This window comes from Oreochromis niloticus, linkage group LG12 (assembly GCF_001858045.2).
Source record: "Oreochromis niloticus isolate F11D_XX linkage group LG12, O_niloticus_UMD_NMBU, whole genome shotgun sequence".
NCBI lineage: Eukaryota > Metazoa > Chordata > Actinopteri > Cichliformes > Cichlidae > Oreochromis > Oreochromis niloticus.
In genome coordinates, this window is record NC_031977.2 from 36,619,941 (window position 1) to 36,640,386 (window position 20,446).

Below are 20,446 nucleotides of genomic sequence, written 5' to 3' on the forward strand. Positions count from 1 at the left end.
TTCGACAGGAAGGGGAGCTTTGAAATAGGCCTGAAGTTAGTGAGGACGGAGGAGTCAAGATTAGGTTTTTTAAGTACAGGCTGTACAACAGCATGTTTAAAACAGGCTGGCACAACACCTGAGCTAAGGCTGCTATTAAAAATAGCTAAAATGTCAGAACTGACAACATTAAAAATCTTTTTTAGGAGATGTGTTGGAATAATGTCATTTGGACATGATGATGTCTTTGTGCCATTACATACTTCCTCCACCTGATCAAGACACACAGGCTCAAACTGATCAAAAACAGCAGAGCAGGTGAATATTTTAGACACATCATGTGAAGGCAGGGCGATCATAGATCGAAGCTGTTTTATCTTATTGATAAAAAACTGCAAGAACCTTTCACAGGTGTCTGAGGAACTATTAATACAAGAAGCTGGGGAAATATTCAGGGCAGAATCAATAATTGAAAACAGAACCCGAGAATTATTGGAGCTATTCTCAATAACATTAGAAAGAAATCTTGACTTTTCCTTTTTAACAATGTCCTGATACCTGTACAGACTCTCAACATGAGAAAGGACACCTGCAGCCCATCTTTTTTCCACTTGAGCTCAAAAAAGGGAAAGCAGCCACCAGGACAAATTCAGATTTCAGTCAGGAGCAGTAAATCCAGACAGTGACTGAAAGTCATTCACGATAAAGGTCTTGTTCATCAATGACCTAACATTTAATAATGCCATGCAAGTCAAAACCGTTTATTCATTTATCCATTTTATTCTTATACATTTAGAATTTTATTTACAATAAAATGTTATAATTACTAATCACAACTACATTTTTTTTAAAACAAAAAACCCCAAAGAAACTACATAAAAAGACTTCCCTATTACTCCCTAACTACTCCCAATAAACATAAGAAATAAAATAATGCACCTAATTTAGTTTTTCTGTCAATAGGAGACTACATTTATAACAACAATGTATGATTTTTAAAAATGCAGATTTTTACCAAACATTATAAAAAACAACAAATCAGTCAAGATTTTAAACATTAAACGACTCATTTTACTTACAGTTCAGTATAGAGCAAAACTAATAATGTTTACAGGAAGAAACAACTTAAATGAACATCTTTGTACATAAAAAGCTCAACTCAGGAAAAACTCTTTGTTCAGTAAAAAGTAACTGATCACCACATCAGGTCTTCATAAAATGCTGCAGGCTGATGAGTCATTGGTCCCTTGGTTCAAGATTTCTTGCATCAGTTCACTTAATTGTTTTTCATGTTTTTCCTGTAGTTCTTCCTTATCCTCCTCATTTTTTGCATTCTTCATTTGTTTCTCATGTTTTTCCACTAAATTCTTGATCTTTTTCAGGTTTTCACTCTTTTTGGTCACACGTTTCACTAAGTCATTCATTTCCTTCTCGTGTTCTTCCTTCTGAGCTGCTATTTCCTCCATGTATTTCTTTTGGGATTCATTGAACTCTTCTGCTTTCTTTCTGGCTTCTTCTTCATAATTCTTCTTTAGATCTTCCAGAGATTTCTTGTAACCTTTCTCCAATTCTTTTAACTTTTGTTCCTCCTGTTCTCTTCGACGCTGATCCTCTTTTTGTTTGTTTTGTTCATATAATAGTTTTTCTTGATTGTAATCTTGCTGCAGTTTTTCTATTCTCTGCTTCTCGGACTGCCATCTCTCTTCATCTTCTTGCCTTTGTTTCTCACGCTCTTCTTTCAATGTCTTCTCCCAGGCCTCTTGTTTTCTTCTCATCTCTTCTCTGGTCTCTTCCAGCTTTCTGTCAACACTTTTCTTCTCCTCTTTTTCTAACTGAATTTCATTGTCCAACTTTTGAAGTTGCTTTATAAAATTCTCTCGAAGTTTTTCTTCTTCAGCTTCTTTTTCCTTTCTCTCTTGTTCTCTGATGTCCTGTTCTTTCTTTCTCTTTTCTTGTTCCAACTTGATTTTCCCTTCCATTTCCTCGAGTTCTTTGGCTTTCTTTTTTCTCTCTTTTTCCATTTTTTCTCTCTCTTCATCCAATCTTTTCTTCATGGTTTCCATTTCCTCTTTATATTTTCGTTCAATCTCTTCCTTTTCCTTCTGAATCTCTTCTTCCTTCTCCTTCAGGATCCTCTGCATCTCCTTCTTTATCGCAGTTTCAGCCTCTTGCAGCATCTCATTGGTGTAGAAGCTTCCTCCATTGTCCTTCACCATGGTGTCAATCTTTGCTATCAGCTCACTGACTTGTGTACGGTTTTGTGTCTCAGAGTTATTGAACACATGGTATCTTCCTCCGCAGTTATGGATCAGCTTCTGAAAGGAACTGTGACATTTGTTCTTGATGTAATCATCAATAGACTCTCCCTGACGTTCCAGATCGTCTCCTCTGGTTAAAAGAACGATGGTGAACTTTTCAGAATTCTTCCCAAAGAATTTCTTGATGAGTTTCAGTGTCTCCTTCTCCTCTACTGTGAATCTGCCAACCTGTATCACCAGCAAGAAGACATGTGGTCCTGGAGCCAAAAGACTGACACATTTCACCATCTCCTCATGAACTTCATCATTGGTCAAACTTGTGTCAAACAGACCAGGAGTGTCAACTACAACAACAGGACGACCGTCCACCTCACTCTTTGCCTTCTGACACCATGTTGTGACTGATATTTGACTTGATGCAGCTGTAAACTCATCTGTTCCTAAAATGGTGTTTCCTGTAGAGCTCTTTCCACAGCCGGTCTTCCCAATCAGCACAATCCTGAGACAGTCTGAGTCCTGTTCTCCAACTTCATCACCAAAAACATGAAAACAACCAGAGTTAGCTTAAACATTGACACTTGTATACTGCTGGCTTAAAACTATTTGGATCACTGAACACAGGAAAAATATGGATGTGTACAGTACTTACCAGTGACCATGTTCATCTTTAGTTGTAAGACTTTCTCCATTTGTGCATGTAAAAATGTTGTAGCTGTATAACTGTGTGGTTTGTCCGTTGCCTCAATGATTTTGTCCACCACCTCAAACATCTCTGAAATCTTTTTGTCCTTGATGTTGAGGACCACATGTCTTTGTCTGAAGGTCTGAAGGAGCTGCTGGATGTCCTTGTCTTGTCTTACAATGTTAAGAAGAGCTGAAACTGTAGGATGTGACTCAACAGGGAACAGAATCATGGTGAAGTCATTGACTCGAGAGCTGAATGTGTCCTGGATGGTCTCTAACTCTCTCTTGTCTTCATCAGTGAGGGGAGCCACAGGTAGGACCAGGATGAAGGCATGGACACCCTCAGGATCACAGAGGGAGATACACTTGAATGATTCCTCCATCACTGCCTCCTGAGGTTTTCCATACAGGGCAGGCAGCTCCACCAGGGAAACCCAACGTCCACACACCTCTCCCTGATGTTTAACACACTCTGATGAGTTGGAGACTGAATGAAGCTCAGTCTGACCTAAAATGGCCTTGGCTGCTGACGTCTTCTCTGCTCCTCTCCTCCCACACAGAACCAGGTTCAGACTGGACTTCAGATTGGGTTTAGCCTCTTCTTTTAACATGAGATACTCTCCCCAGTTTTCACTCACTATGTTATTTATTTTTAGCATCAACTCTGAGTAAATTTTAGAAGAATCTTTTTTGTCAAAATTAACTAAATGCTGCCTTTGATTGCAGTCTTCAATTAGTTTTTCTACTGAGTTGCTCCATTTCTCATTATGTGTTATAATGACCATTGAGTGCTTAAAGACATCTTGACCAAATACACGCAGGACCAAATTCAGATTTTTTCTGTTCTTCTCAGTGAAATCAGAAGGTTTCACTAACAGCAGCAGAACATTTGGTCCAGGAGGACAGAGACTCACACAGCTCTTCATCTCTTCTAACAATGTTTTCACAGAAAGACTGAAGATGTCGGGGGTTTTGACTACGGTGAGAGGTTTCCCGTTCCACTCTCCAGAGGCAGCACGACATTGCTTTCCTCCAAGAACTTTAGGAATATTAAACTCTTTTTTTTGAATGATGAGCTTTTCCAGGGATGATTTTTTGTCCTCACTTTTCCCAAACAGCATTATCCTGAGTTCATGTGCTGTAAAATAAAAGATAAAACTTAAATCTATTTCAAAATTATGAAACACACATTTTCCTCACCATAGTTTTACTACATCCCATTAAATAGCTTGGACCTGTTGATCAGCTCTTTATTTAAACACTAATTTTCATATTTCTTTCTCTTTCCTAAGTAGGAGAGCGTGCTCCCCTTCTGTCTCGGTGTTTGGCATGTAGGGGCTTCTACTGAGAATGTGAAGTCTGCGGAGTGTGAAAATACCACCGCCAACCCAGGACGCCATCGCCAGATCTTCCCTTTTAGAAAAACCAGGTCCATCACAGGTGACCCCTCGCACCCCTATCACCACCTATTTGACCCGCTGCCCTCTGGTTGACGCCTCAGATCAATCAGGTCCCACACCTCTAGACTCACTAACAGCTTCTTCCCCTGGACCAGACCTTCCCAAAGTGTGGGTCCCGCCCCCTAGGGGGGCGCAGAGCCATTGCAGGGGGGGGCACGGCATGAAAGAGGGGGGAAACAAAAAGCTTGGACACTGCTAGCACAGGGCGGCCACAGAAACGCAAAGCAGGAGATGGAGCATCGCTGAATATGTTTCCAAACCAACTTCATTCTAAGCCAAAGACTAGAAAATATGATGAAGCATATCTTCCCTTTGGCTTCACCTGCACAAGTGCCGAGGTAGGTCTCCCCTGCAGAATTGGTTTTCCCTGCGTCGGGAGCAGCGCCGGGCTCTTCACATCACGGACAAACAGGATCCCACAGCTGTTTATGTTTTTGAACCCATTTTGCACAGAGAGGCATTTTTTGAAAAATGTATTAATGGCAATGTTGAATATTATTACACAGGAAAAAATACAACTACATGTAAAATAATCACACCGTGACGCCTCTGCCTTTCTAAATGGAGGGACAGTAACTGCGTGTGTAAATGTAAGCGTGTAAAACCTGCAGACAGTCAGATTAACAGTATTGTGTCTCTATCTGCCATTCTGCAATTCATCTCATGTAAACAATAACGTGACGCACAGCGTGACGTGAAAAGAGGCACATACCTTTGACGTTGCGTGATGAACTCTGTATTCCTCGTCCACGCCTAAACGCAAAAAAGGAGTTTTAAAAAATCTCCGTTTTTGGTGATTCGAAATGCCGTTTAGGTGTGGACGAAACAGCTGCGCTTTCAAAAATACCCGTGTAGGAGGTGTTGGCTGTCCGATTGGCCTCCCTGCTGCTGCGGAGCCTGGGGCGGTCTGCTTGCCTCCACCCCGGGGGAAAGGGTCACATCTCTTGGGTCTGGGTGCCGTTTCCCCCTCTGGGGGTGAGGGTACCTGGACCCGGGGCATAGAGTATGTTTGTGGAGTATGATTGTGTGTACATGTCTATGTATGTCTATCCCTACATTGGGTGAGTGCTGAGTGTTTGTATATGTGTGCATGAGGGTGGGAAAGCATGTTTATGTCTGTGTGTGCCTGTTTGTCTGTGTCTATATGTCAGGTCGGGTCTTAGACTCCACCTCCCTGGGTACTCCCAGGCCCTCCAAGTGTGGAGGCCTATCTCCCCTCACCACACTCCCTGCTGGTAGCTGATGCCCTCAGGGGTTGGTGCATTGGTGGTTCTTGGTGTCCGAGGCTGGGCGCTCAGGTATGCACCAGCTCACTCCCGGTGGCTACTTGGCGGGGCCTGGTGCCTGTCGCTCGGTCAGGCCTCTTCCGGGGCAAAGGGGGCCCTCGGGCCTCCGGCCTCGGGGCCTGCAACTCGGTTCACTCTGGCACAGCTGGCTGCCGGCAGAGCCAGCGGGCACGCCAGCGCAGCCCCCTCTGGCTTCTGCTCCGTGGCTACTGGGTGACCCCCTCATCTGGGGATCTCCTCAGCCCTTCCCAGGAGGGTGGCACGGATGCCCCTCCGGTGGTACTCCTTGGGCTCTCGCACTCTGGGGCCTCTGGATGTCTGGAGCCTGGATCTCCTCCATGCCTGCTTCATGCCCTGGGGGACGGGGCTATGGGCCTCCACACCCTCTAGCAGACCGTTACATGGGGAAACCTTTTGTATACAAGCGCGCTGATCCACACAGGTGTGCACACGGGTGTTCACTGTTCGTAGACAAACTACACCTTTCTTAGCTGCTACTTCAAAGCACATTGTGCGCTGTCTGTCCTGCGTGCTGCACAACAACTTTCAATATTTAGTATTTACTGCTGTTCACACTTAGCTAGATTAACGTGATGGTGTTGTGTTTAGTATGTTGCTTTGTTTTTGTTGGGGTTTTTTTTTTTGCTTGTCTTCTCTTCTTTTTCTCTCAACAGGTGATCCAGGAGATTTTTTTTTTCTTTCTCTTTGTCTTTGTAAGTGCCCTTTCTCACTGTCCCTTTTCCCTTCTGTTTTTCCTTTCCTTCCTCTCTTTCTTTCTCCCTTTCCTATCCCCCAGTCATGTCTGTCCCATCTGTAACAACTGAAAATAAAATAAATAATAACAACAAAGTTTGATCAAATGGACCAATACGGCAATGCCATGATGATCCATTTGGCAAAATAAATCCATTTGGTATCCTTGTTGGTCTTCAGACAACAATTCTGACGGCTAAAGAACCAAATGGGACAGGCAAAAAAAAAAAAAAAAAAAATACCCGTGTAGGTGCGGACGTAGCGTGAAAGAGTTAGTAGTTTATTTTATTACTACCTGTAATTTATAGCAGATTACTTGTATTTGCTTAATTTTTTTACTAAATGTTTGAGGTGTGAAATAAACCGCAATGGAGCAAAATGTGCGTGTGCGCACACGGGGGGGGCGCGAACATTTTTCTTGTAAACAAAGGGGGGCCCGGCAAAAAAAGTTTGGGAACCACTGCCCTGGACCATTGGGACTTTTAACAAACACTATTCCCCCACACCCCAACCCTGCCCACCTCACCGATCTGAGTCATGGTCTGAGTAACCCTCACCATTCAGGCCAGTCACACACACATCATGCCCTTCGCTTTCCATTGTGTGCTTTTCTCTTCTTTTGTATATATTCTTCTAGTTTGTGTATATTCTTCTAAACTGCAGATATCTCTTCTGTTGCTATATATTCTTGATTTGTTCCCTGTTTTATTTTATTTTTTACTTCTGCACAGTTGGTGTGGAGTTTCCATAAATTTGTTGTACATGTAAAATGACAATTCTATTGTAAAACACTTAGTTAACAACAGATGTATTGGGAGGAAGAGATGCAACTTCTACTCACAATATGCAATGAGTACCATCTTTGAATATAGGTTCTAGGTAAAGGATAAGGCGAGAAATATGATCTCTCCAGTGTGTCAAGGATCTGCCCTGGGGCCTCCTACCAGTGGGAGATGCCCAGAACACCTTACCAGGAGATGCCCACAATGAAGCATCCTTGTCAGATGCCCAAAGCACCTCAACTGATTTTTTTTCCATGTGTAGGAATAGTGGCTGTACTCTGAGCCCCTCCTGGATGGCCGAATTCCTCACGCTTTGTTAAGGGAAAGGCCAGCCATCATTTGAGAAAGCGTCTATCTGCAGTCTCATTCTTTTGGTCTCTATCCAAAGATCTTGACCATAGTTGAGGGTACGTATGTAGATCAACCAATAAACTGAGAGCTTCGCTCTTATGGTCAGATCTCTCTTTACCACGACAGACTGGTACAGTATCCGCAGCACCAATCCATCTGCCGATTTCCCGCTCCACTCACTCATGAACAATTTATAGGTGCTTTATATTGCAAGGTAGACACTACAATAATACATACAGAGAAAAACTGAAAAATCATTTGACCCCCATATCAGGAAGTGCTTTGGCAATAGTGAGAAGGAAAAATCCCTTTTAACAGGAAGAAACCCCCAGCAGAATCAAACTCTGGGAGGGGCGGGGCCATCTGCTATGACCGCTTGGGGTGAGAGAAGGGAAACGGACAAAATTGCACAGAAGTCCAGTTAAAGAACACCGCTTGGGTTCAGATCTTGCAGGCCATTCCTCCCAATCACGCTCAGCCAGGTCTCATTGTCTTTGCTCACATGTGCATTGAAATTTCCCAGTAAGACAACAGGTTCCCTAGGTGGAGAACCCTCAAGCACTCACCCAGAGGCTCCAGGAAGGCCGGGTACTCGGAACTGTCGTATGGCAAGTGCAAGAAACAGTCAGGACCCATTCTCCTGCCATAAGGCGCAGAGAACAAACACTCTTGTCCACCAAGATAAACTTCAACGTGCAGACACCAAGCCAAGGGGATACTAGTGTAACTAGAGTGGTGGACCTACAAGAGGGTGAGCCCATGTCCCTTTTTCAGGCTGTGTCCCAGCCGGCCTCATGGACTAAGGCCCAGCTACCAGGCACTTGCCCCCAGGCACCTACCCCTGGCAGGGTGAAATGTTGCCTAGATCACAAAAAGTTGATTCTGTTTATCTGGAAGTAGAGCTTTCAGTGGGAGAAATGTTTTGTCACTCATACAAGTGGTTTCTTCAGTCTCAGCTGGCTGCAGGTTAGGGATTTACTTACCTCATTGATTGAAAATGCATCAAGAAAGGTTCCCCAGATTTTTCATTAATAGGAGTTTTGAATCGCCTAGTCCCTCACCCAGAACCAATTTGTCATCAGAGATCCTGCCAGGGGGCCAAAAACACCCAACAACATTGCCCCTGGGATCCCTGGGATGTACAAACCCCTCCACCATTATAAGGCAATAATTCGCAGAAGATATAGATATAGGAATATGGGGACTGAAGCCCTTTCCTTGGAGCCAGGTATTGAGGAGTGTCTCATAAACCAGCAACTTGTGGACAGGCTTTTGCTAGATCGTTGCATCAGCCAGGGTATGTGGCAGGCCTCAGTCGTGCCATGTTTTGTGTCAGATTTTGCTTTGAATTCATCTCTGTTTCTGCGCAAACCACTATACATTGTTAGAATCTGGTGAGCTTTTGTGACAGTGTCCACGTGCTCTCAGACTAACTACACTACCCTTGCCATGTCTCCTTGATCTCACAGCATCACAGTCAGTGTTAATTCTAATTTCATTACTATCTGCAAATAAACATGTTAAATCTTTCCCCAGTGTATTGCAAGTGAGTCCATCATTCTGCTGGGTTATGACAGACTTCTCTTTTGTTGACTCACCTCCTGCAATAAGTACTGTAGTGGCAATTTTCAGCTATTAACAATTCCACTTAAAATGGGAATATGACATTTAGAACTTTTATTCTCCTCAAGTTTTAAATAATCATTTTAGCTTTTATGACTGAATGGGACATTTAAGTGTTTCTTTCTTTTGGGGGGTTAGGGGTTGACAGATCACAGGCCTGCATTTCACTGTCTCTTGCATACTCCTGTCACACCAACCCTTTGCATGTTGTCCTTCTATGTAGCTTATTGGAGTCTTCCTTTTTTCCTGCCTGGCAGCTCCATCCTCAACATCCTTTATACCCCTCCTGTTCACATGTCCAGATCATCTCAACCTCTTTCATTTTCTCTCCAAGCTGTTCAACCTGAGCTGAGGATTATTAAAATGTTTTATCTTTAAAAGATGTGTCTGTTTGGAGGCCAACCTAGACCCCTTGATTGCAGGGTTTTTAATAGACAGACATTTATTAAAAGGCCTGAACTTAATCATTAAATCATCACATTCTGCTATACAACAAATATTTTTACTGTACTCACCACCCCTTATAGGATCCAAGTCATCTTGACTGGGTGAAACAGGTGATTCCTCACTGGAAACATCCTCCCCCATGCTCTTCTTCACCACTGTATCTATGGCTGCTAACAGCTGCTCTTGTTCCAGGTTCTTCTGCCACAACAATTTTCCACTACATTTCTTGATTATGTCTCCTAACTGTGGATGCTGCAGATACTTTTCAATGGAACTTGAACTCTTGTCTTTGGGCATTATCAGAACCAACGAACGATCAAATGATGGATCACCAAAGAGTTCAAGGACCATTTGTAGCCTCTGTCTGTGATCCTCAGTGAAGTCTGCAGGCTGGAGGACCAGCAGAAACACATGAGGTCCAGGAGCAGAGAGTCTCACGCAGTTCTCAACTTGTTTCGTCAGATCTTCTGGGGAGATTTTAGGTGACAGCAGATCTGGAGTGTTGATGAGATCGATTTCTTTCCCCTTCAGCTCTCTTTTGACTCTCAGACAGAGGTCTGCTTTATCATCAGAGGTGAACACAGTCGCTCCCAGTATGAAGTTCCCCACTGAGCTCCTCTTAGACCAGCTGTTCCCCAGCAGAACGACCCTCAGCTCAGACACTGAAAAAAAGACTTTAAGTGAGTACTGAGTTAACTTTCATTTTTCATTAAATTTTTTGTAATTATTAGTCAATAATAGCTCGAGTTGTTGCGCCACATCCTTTGTACAAGAAATCAAACGATTCAGTTTATTCAAAACAGAAAATGTAAATTTAGACATAAACAGTTACATTTAACCTCTTATTTTGATTTCATTTGTTAAAGATTGTGATATGTTACTACTGGGTTGATATTTTGAAATTATAAAGTTTGTGGCACAATATTTTGTACCACACATTTATTGGTTTATCTTATTTTATTCATTATGTGTTGTTAATTGCTCTTACAGTCCTCACACTCAGTGCTGATGTGTTCTGGCTTATCTTCATCTGCAACAATAGAAAAACACAAATCAGCATTCTAACACTTTACCAGCCACCATTTTTGCTTTCTGAAATGAAAAATCACATTCACTTTATGTAATGAACAGATTTCATATCAATGTAATTAAACAGATTATGTTCCTAAGCCTGTGTAAATAGACAAGAAGCTGCCGGATATGCAGGAAAGTTGGGATAAACATTTTTAACTATTTCAAAACATATTTACAGTTAATAAAATATAGTTATTCCTAGACCGCACTACCCAAGTGAAAAACAGCTTAAAATAGGATTTAGAGAATCTGACAGTGTGCTCACATAACACCCATGACACTTGCCTCCATTTGCATGAGTATATGTACTGTGTGAATGTATGTATGTGTGTGTGTGTGCACTGCTAACATGCTACAGTATATCTACAAGTATATCTTGTTAGCTGATCAGATTACGTCTTTCCCAGGTTTCTCAGGACATTCCACAATTCACAATTCATCAGGGACGATATAGAAATGACAACTTGGCCTTCTTAGACTGTGAGATTTCCATCAGTAATGGGGGACATCTAAAAGGTGATGTGTACTGTAAACCTACGCATACAGATCAGTATCTAAGGTTTGACTCTCATCATCCACTGGAGCACAAACTGGGTGTCATCAGGACGCTACAACACAGAGCGAACACCATCCCCACTGACACAGCAGCCAGGGAGGCAGAAGAACATCACATCAAGAAGGCCCTGAGTAAATGTGGTTATCCCAGCTGGACTTTTGTCAAAGCTGGGAAGGCGCCTAAAGAAAGCTCCTTGCTTTGAGGGTCAAAAGCCTCGTCCAGTGGTATGTCTGGATTGAAATATTGACAGTGATGTAGAGCACTTAAGGGTCCTTTTTGCTGCATGCTTACACGTCACACTTCATAATGGTTATAAGGATATTCTCTGGGGCAAGGAAGTACAAACGGGATCAGATAGGAGGTCGACAGGAGTGAGCAGACGTGGACGAAGAGGAGGTGTTGATGATGTCATCAAGCTGCGCCTGTTTTGGTCGAAAGCATGACAGTGGCTAAAAGCATTATCATCTGCAAATTATGCCGGGCGACAGTAACAGCAAAGAGACGAAGCACTTTTGAAATATGGGAAAAGCCAAAAACTGCGCTTCCTCCTCTTCTGTACCATTGATTCATTAATGTTGAATTCTCTCACAGCTGCTCTATTCCCGTGTTGTTGCAGTATATTAATGTCTAACCTCGTATTGTGGATGGATTATCTCAGTTGTTCTCCTGACTGAAGTTTGGTCCGTTTACAGCATCCTGCCATGCGATTGCATTTGTATCTAACCATCAGGAACCCTCACGTTAACTTTTAACCAGTGAAAAAAGTTAGCGTTCATCCTCCAGCTTCACTGTGCTAATGCTATGCTAACATAGCTGTGTCGCTAGCGATCACATAGCACATCATTATATACCAGCTAGCCCAACTTCAGTAACCCTACAAACGTCACTGCTGTTTAGTTTTCTGTCTTCATTTATGTTGGAAGTGACAGCAGAGCTGTACGTTTGAATTTTGTCAGAAAACTTTCAGTCAGGACATGGTATGTTATGTCATATTTAGGTGGAAACTAGCGAGCTAACTTCTAACTCAAATGTAATCAATTCTGTTTTCATGCTTTAAATTATACCGCGATATGGATTTTAGGTCATATCACCCAGCCCTAATCTGCACTTTTCTAATTATTCTAAATATTCTTAACTATTTAAACATCTTTCAGTATCCTGCTCTGTTTGCACACTACAACCTGGGTTTGCCACTTATCTTTACTCTAATTTTTAATAACTGTACAGCCCTCTGCTTTGGTAACTATTGTCCATCATGTAGTATGTAAAAAATGTGTTTCTGTTCTGTTTGTATATGTGTGTTTTTGCTGCTGATACAACCAAATTTCCCCCTATTCTATTCTTCTATGTATTCATCTTTAGGCATGAAAAAAAGATTTTTGAACTTCATTTTTAAACGTACTTTTCAAAGAGTTTTTTACACATCCACTTAGGTGGACAACGTACGTTTTGATGTATGACAAACAATGTATGACAAACAAATACATAATATACACTGTGTGTTATGTCTGTGAAGGTTCTCAGTCATCCAGGTGTTTTATGTTTATGTGCAAGTATATCGTCAAAACTGATGCAAATACAAGAAAACAGCCTTTGAATAGCTGTCCACTTAGAGACCACTCCATTATGCGTGAAAGGGTTGAAAATGACAAATTGGTGACCCAACGTGAATTTTTTTTTTTTTTTTTTTTTTTTTTAGAAGAAAGGAGAAAAGACAATTGAAAAGGCTCCTGACGGAGTTGCTGTCAGACGCCAGAGCTAGATACAACTGAGTCAGACTCACAAAAGGCCTTCAAAATAAAGGTAAGCAGAGTCTGTTGTTTATACCGAAATCTGCAAAGAATGGACATAAACTAAATTTAAATGTGAGCAGTCAAAGATCTCTCAGTCAAATTGTGTTTATATGATAAGATACATGTTAAGTGCATAAAGTTGTAATTACAAGTTGGGAAAAAGGTTATAAATTAAGGTTTAATTTAAGACTTAAGGTTAATGTTAAAAGAGAGAGATTTTGGTTTGGTCAACAAAGATCAAATGGTTTTATTTTAAAGTTAAGTTTAAGGTTAGGTTTTTACTGGTTTTTAAGGTATTAGCATAAAAACAGCTTTTATACAAGAATTGTGGAAGGTTTTTATTTTAAAAATAAGGTTTAGACTAAGGTTAAGGTCAAAGGTCAGATTAAAACAGGTTAACAGCTAAATTAGATAAAATAAGCTGAATAAAAGGATTAAAGTGGTTGGGAATGGAAAACAGTATTGTACGGCGTAAAGGAAAAAAAAAGGAAACTGTTAATAACAGTACATTGTACATTGAGCCAATAACTACGGTAGTCACTGGTGGTGACATCAATCATTGTTACTGAAGAAGGAGGCAATTCTCCCCTTAAAAAAACAGTAAGTCTTCTTTAGTACAATATTTATATAATTACAGGTGTTTAATGCATATGTTTTTTTGTGTCTCACTGTGTGTGTGTGTGTGTGTGTGTGTGTGTGTGTGTGTGTGTGTGTGCATGTAAGCTCTCTGTGTAGTTTTTTACTCTGCGGAAATCTGGCTGAAGCGGATGTGTATGTGTGTGAAGCTGTTTTTGCAGTTGTTGTTGTCATAGTATTAACGGCCCGATTCAGAGTTATCCTTGGTGTGAGGCAGGCTGCTCTGTTCACATCACAGTCCAGCGCTGTAACCTGTAATTTCAAATGCTGAAGCAAATTAAATCTTTTTAAACAATAGATATCTTTCCTGTATAATAGCTAAAAAACTAGATGCCACCATTATACTTGCTCATAGAGAGTCATATGATTCTTGGGTTTTTCTCTGTATGTGTTATTGTAGAGTCTACCTTACAATATAAAGCGCCTTGAGGCGACTGTTGTTGTGGTTTGGTGCTGTATAAATAAAACTGGATTGAATTGCACATTACACTACCACAACACTACTGGCTTGTGATCCCTATGCTGCTGTGTTCAGATTCAATCAAACAATATGTGCAATACAGCACACTTCCTCCCTTTAAACACTAGGTGGCATGTTACATATGTAGAAAGTACAAATCTGTGAAGACTTGATCACAGGGTAGGCACTGTCACCCATATTGCACTGCTCTTATCTTCTTATAGTACTAAGTAGTAGTATGATATTGTTGTACAGGGTGGGCCATTTATATGGATACACTGTAATAACATGGGAATGGTTGGTGATATTAAAGTCCTGTTTGTGGCACATTAGTATATGTGAGGGGGCAAACTCCTCAAGATGGGTGGTGACCATGGTGGCCATTTAAAAGTCGGCCATCTTGGATACAACTTTTGTTTTTTCAATAGGAAGAGGGCCATGTGACACATCAAACTTATTGGTAATGTCACAAGAAAAACAATGGTGTGCTTGGTTTCAATGTAACTTTATTCTTTCATGAGTTATTTACAAGTTTCTCTTTGTTCACAGCCATTGACATGTCGAAGAGGTTAACACGTGAGGAGTGGATCGAAGTCATGTTGATATCTGGTGTTAAAGGATTTTTATATGTATTCTGCTCTATTGTAGTTAAAAATCCCTAGTTGTTTAGCTTCATTTAAACTCCTGCATACATTGTGTTTCATGACAAAGCTTGCATGAGGAAATACCACAGGTGCCTCTACCCTTGCTGAGATAAGCTTGACCAGTTACTATTTTTAACTGTTTGAACATATGTTTCATGCTTATCACCTTGTAAGGAGTTGTTTTACACACAAGGGGCACCGACCTGACATATTTTAGGAAGGAGCAGTGTATAAATACAGAGGGAACTGATGTCTCAGTGTGAGTCTCCACTGAGATCACCCATGTATATACATGTTTGAGTTGTGTCTTTCTTTGCTTGCTGAAACGATTCTTTGACATCTGGTGAACGCAGTAACCGGGTCATTGCAGCAGATTTCAATGCAAGACACCCTACGAGACCACCCATCTCCCATGCTACAGTCAGCAAACTTCTTGCTAAGTTTCGTGAAACTGGTTCAGTGTTGGATTTGCCAAAATGTGGACCCAAGAAAACTGTCACTAATGAATCTCCAAAAGTTGATTCTGTTCATCTGGACGTAGCGTTTTGTGGGAGAAACGTTTCGTCACTCATCCAAGTGACTTCTTCAGTCTCAGCTGACTGCAGGTTTCCCCAAACCTTATAAACAGTACATTTGCATAATGACTGAAACCAGCCCACTGAAGGAACAATGGGCTGGGAGGTCAGTTCCTTAATCATAATTATTCAAATTCTCATGACCACTGATCAACAACCACTGACCAAAACCCACTGATCAAAGAACACTGATCAATGGCCATGAGTACCATTCACAGAGAGTTGGGGAATGGCTGCAATCACAGCGTTGTAAGATGGTGACAGATGTACCCTTAGGCCCCCTCCTCGATTCAGAGATGGTCTTTCCCTTTTCACGTAAATGGCCTCCTTGACTCCGCGCTCAAACCAGCGTTCCTCCCTGTCCAGGATGTGTACATCCTCATCGTTGAAAGAGTGTCCACTGGCCTGTAGGTGTAAATAGACTGCAGAGTCCTGGCCTGACGAGGTTGCTCTTCTGTGTTGTGCCATCTGCTTCGCCAGAGGTTGTTTGGTTTCCCCGATGTATAAATCCTGGCAATCTTCCTGGCACTTAACAGCGTACACTATGTTACTCTGTTTGTGTCGGGGGACCCGATCCTTGGGGTGGACCAATTTTTGGAGCAGCGTGTTTTGGGGTTTAAAAGCCACAGAGACCCGGTGTTTAGAAAAAATGATTATGATTAAGGAACTGACCTCCCAGCCCATTGTTCCTTCAGTGGGCTGGTTTCGGTTGTTATGCAAATGTACTGTTTATAAGATTGGGGAAACCTGCAGTCAGCTGAGACTGAAGAAGTCACTTGGATGAGTGACGAAACGTTTCTCCCACAAAACGCTACGTCCAGATGAACAGAATAAACTTTTGGAGATTTACTTTCCTGGATGATTGAGAATGCATCAAGATATCACTAATGAAGAAACATCAGTGGCTGTCCTAGCTTCATTCAGCAAGAGCCCACAGCGTAGCACTCTGTCACTGGAGAGCGGCATTAGTTGAACATCCCTTCGGCGGATATTAGCTACTCACAAATGGCACCCTTACAAACTGCAGCTACTGCAGCATCTCAACGAGGATGACCCAGATCGGCGCACAGAATTTGCAGAATGGGCAAAACAAAAATTGGAACAGGACCCTCAGTTCACGCAGAAGATTTTGTTCAGTGATGAGGCAAACTTTTATGTGAATGGTGAAGTTAACAAACAAAACCACCGCTCTTGGTCTGACACTAACCCACATTGGATGGATACCTCCAAGACTGTTGTAGCCCATATACCATATATCGTTGTAGCCCATATACCACACCAAACCATCACAAAAGTGATGGTTTGGTGTGGTATATGGGGTACAACGATAGTGGGTCCATTCTTCATCAATGGAAACCTCAAGGCCACTGGATATTTGAAATTGCTACATGATGATGTGTTTCCCTCTTTATGCACTGAAACTGGCACGTTCCCTGAGTTTTTCCAGCAAGATGGTGCACCACCACATTATGGGTGCCAGGTCCGAGCATTCCTAGATGAACAGTTTCCTGGAAAGTGGATTGGTCGTCGTGGGCCAGTGGAATGGCCCCCAAGGTCTCCCGATCTGACCCCCTTAGACTTTTATCTTTGGGGTCATCTGAAGGCAATTGTCTATGGTGTGAAGATACGAGATGTGCAGCACCTGAAACTACGGATACTGGATGCCTGTGCTGGCATTTCTCCTGCGGTGTTGCTATCAGTGTGTGAAGAGTGGGAGAAGAGGGTTGCATTGACAATCCAACACAATGGGCAGCACATTGAACACATTTTATAAGTGGTCAGAAACTTGTAAATAACTCATGAAAGAATAAAGTTACGTTGAAACCAAGCACACCATTGTTTTTCTTCTGACATTACCAATAAGTTTGATGTGTCACATGGCCCTCTTCCTATTGAAAAAACAAAAGTTGTATCCAAGATGGCCGACTTCTAAATGCCCACCATGGTCACCACCCATCTTGAGGAGTTTGCCCCCTCACATATACTAATGTGCCACAAACAGGACTTTAATATCACCAACCATTCCCATCTTATTATGGTATATCCATATAAATGGCCCACCCTGTAGATTAAGTGCATGTAAAGTGTGTGAACACAAAGAACATGCATTAAATAGACAGAATTTTCTTTCAGTTCTTGAAGTTCCAATTTTTGCTGAATGTGATGTTTTGTTTGATTAAAAGAAAAGAAAATTTCATTCAGTTCTGACCTGAACATAAGATTTGTTTGTTTGTTAGAAAAAAAAATAATCAAATGCAATATGAAAATGTTCATCAACTTTTTTTCTCTTTACAACACAGAGATATTAGCATCCTGTTCCATATATTCTCTTCCAACAACAGAACCAGTATTGCATTGCCTCAACATGACAATAACGAGTCTGATCTCACCATGCTACAATATGATTAGACAATGTGTCATGCAGACCACTGAAGTCTGGTTGAACTCACCAGGTGCTGCTGCCGCCATAATATCACTCTGTTAAAAATACCAAAGACTGGAGAGAAAAAAAAGATATTAAGTTTTTCTGTGACAAACTTGCTTATAAAGACAGATTCTCCAAACATGTGGAAGCATGCAGTACGGTTTTGGACAAGCAGTGAATACTCAATACTTACTTTTTACTGTGTCCTCAGATTTGTGCTGAAAAAGATCTTTGCAACTCGGATGACTATTTTGGAGTTGGAGGATGCTGCAGTGCAGAAATAATTCAGATAGCATCAGCATTTTGGCTTTTGTTCATAATTCATTCATTAACAAATCTTTTCTGCAGAATAACCTCAATTATTGAAATATTGAATTTGTCGTGGATACTGTTGGAATACATAAATGTTTTGTGGATACAGGAGTATATGAACAGAATTGTGGCAGAAATGTTTAGAGACCTAGATCTTACCTGTAGTATGTTTTTACCTGACCTCTCAAAGAGAGATGAACTGTCTTTTTGGTTAATTGAAAAAAATTCTCTTGGTGTTCAGCTTGGTTAAAAACACAAAGGACATCACTTCCATCTCAATAAACTCCTCACATAAAGAGAAAATTCAAACCAAATGAAAGTTTTACACTGGTTTTAAAAAATTTGTATTTCTGCTCCAAAAAATTGGTTTGACACTTGTAACAGTTTGTCTTTGGCGCTCTTGTGTCACGGCTCACGGGATGAAATTATTAAAGGACCCAAAACGCAGGCAAAGGACAGATGATATGAGTAAATGTTTATTTTCAAAATGGCAGAATGACACAAACAGGCAATGGGGGCATGAGAAGCAACTGAGGAAAGATAAACCAGGAAAATTAAAGAGCAAACCTGAAATGATAACCAACTGGGGTGAAGGGCAGAGAGACCCAGACAGACGCAGGGAAACCACTCATGATGACAGAGGGGAATAACACAGACGAACCAGCAACAGGCAGGAGAACACACAGGGCTTAAATACACACAGCAGTAATCAAGGGATGGGAGACGGGAGAGGTGGGAGGAGAACACACCTGGGAGAAATCACAGCTGACGAGACAGGGGAAACATAAAGTGAACACACTCACATGAGACAAGGACCTTCAGAATAAAACAGGAAACTAACGACTGAACTTGACAGACAGACTCACAAGCAGCCACAGTGACACCGCGGACAGACAGGGAACACAGGCAGGCATAAAATAAAACCCAAACACATAGCAAACCTAAACAAAAGACATAATAAACAAGAACACAGAATAATATAAAGAAACCCAAAACACTGAGTCGTCAGATTCAGGACCATGGCATCTTGCATGGATTAAAGTTAATGAAGACTAAAAACCAGATAATGTTAAATGTAAATTAGACAAAAAAGTGTCAGAGTGTCATCCCAGTGCGAGGTTGGTGTAAGTCAGACATGAACAACATACTGACTGATGTGTACAAGTTTAAGCAGGTTATAGTTCGAGTGATTCCTTTGCAGCAGCTGATGATTGTGTGTGTTACCTGTTTGCTTTGCTCTGAGTTCGCAGCTGAACAACTCTGCACGCTCGGACAGACAGCACTGCTTCTTCCTTTGTCTGTTTGTGTCTCTGATCATGTTGGTGGGTGAGAGAGTGGGACAATTTGTAGGTGGGCTGTAAGCTGCCTGCCCAATCAGAACTTAGTAATTGTGCATATGTTTTCTGTGCTTCCACTACCTAAACGAACAAAACATAACAACTTTTGGTGGGTTTGATGTTCTGTGTGGGTGGTGTTAGCCTGCCCCTGCACATGACTACAGCAAGAAAGCAATAAACAGGAAGCTTTCTGAAAGAACGATGAAGCTTTAAATGATAATGATTTTCTTTATTATGGGAAAGCAGAAACATTGGTCTGTAACTGGATCACAGATGATTATCTCCCCTTTTATATGTACTGCATCTAATTACCCTCTTCAGAGTTTTGTTAATTAAATTCAATATTATTTATACAGTGCCAAATCACAACAACAGTCGCCTCAAAGTGCTTTATATTGTAAGGTAGAACCTATACTTAATTGTATAGTTTGTACTGTTTTTATTACAAAGCATTGTTCATTTTAAAGCCTAATGTGTTTTGCTAGGATCATCATATTTAAAATGTAAGGAGCCAGATAACTTCAAGGAGGTGGGCAGGGAGAGGAAGGTCTGGGCTCCTTGTCCCGGCGCCCGGATAAGAATAAGGACCCAAACAACGCAGAGAAAACATTAAACTAACTAAAGGTCACAGTTTCTGAAGTTAAAAACATGTTTTCTGTGGTGCGAGGCATGCTTTCCACCAACAGACAGGGCAACTCCTTCTCCATTTCTATTGGTCCTTTTAACTTTAAACTACTCAAATCCATCTAGTCCCACATCATAGTCTTTGTTATTAGTCTCAGATACAGCACAAACATTCAACTCTGTGAACTGATATAAATATTCCTGTTTTGTGCAGTTTCTGCATCCTTCTACTGTTGGTGTGTATGACTGATAGAGCACCTGCCATTTCCACATTACTGTTGAAAAGCTCATCTGAGTAATCCTCACAGTCATGTTTCATGTTGTTGTGGTTTTCTAAATCTGTGTATGAATCAAAATGTATTCAACTTGTGCACATTTGTGTCCAAA

At 41.4% G+C, this 20,446-nt stretch overlaps 1 protein-coding gene across 5 annotated transcripts; it reads right to left on the reverse strand.

The window, feature by feature from the left end:
- Positions 1 to 743: 743 nt before the first annotated feature.
- Positions 744 to 19,539, reverse strand: LOC100694118 (GTPase IMAP family member 8). Of its 5 annotated transcripts, none has more exons than XM_025896959.1 (7): positions 19,323 to 19,539; positions 17,980 to 18,053; positions 17,812 to 17,858; positions 10,621 to 10,653; positions 9,692 to 10,285; positions 2,887 to 4,059; positions 744 to 2,764 (listed from the first exon to the last, which is right to left on the reverse strand). In XM_025896959.1, exons 3-7 carry the CDS (start codon positions 17,828 to 17,830, stop codon positions 1,191 to 1,193), a joined length of 3,393 nt encoding a protein of 1,130 aa, XP_025752744.1. In that variant the 5' UTR covers positions 17,831 to 17,858; positions 17,980 to 18,053; positions 19,323 to 19,539; the 3' UTR covers positions 744 to 1,190. The 5 variants fall into 5 exon arrangements, with proteins under 5 accessions (XP_025752744.1, XP_019220944.1, XP_019220945.1 ...); XM_019365399.2 differs by having other exon boundaries at positions 10,612 to 10,653; positions 19,323 to 19,538; XM_019365400.2 differs by having other exon boundaries at positions 10,612 to 10,653; positions 18,666 to 19,538.
- Between the last annotated feature and the right edge of the window lie 907 nt (positions 19,540 to 20,446).

Coding starts and splice junctions, on each gene's coding strand:
- LOC100694118 (XM_019365399.2), bottom strand. Junction 10,286..10,611: donor CAGCACTGAGTGTGAGGACT/GTAAGAGCAATT, acceptor TCTTTTTTTCAG/TGTCTGAGCTGAGGGTCGTT. Junction 4,060..9,691: donor CTTGGATCCTATAAGGGGTG/GTGAGTACAGTA, acceptor TTTATTTTACAG/CACATGAACTCAGGATAATG.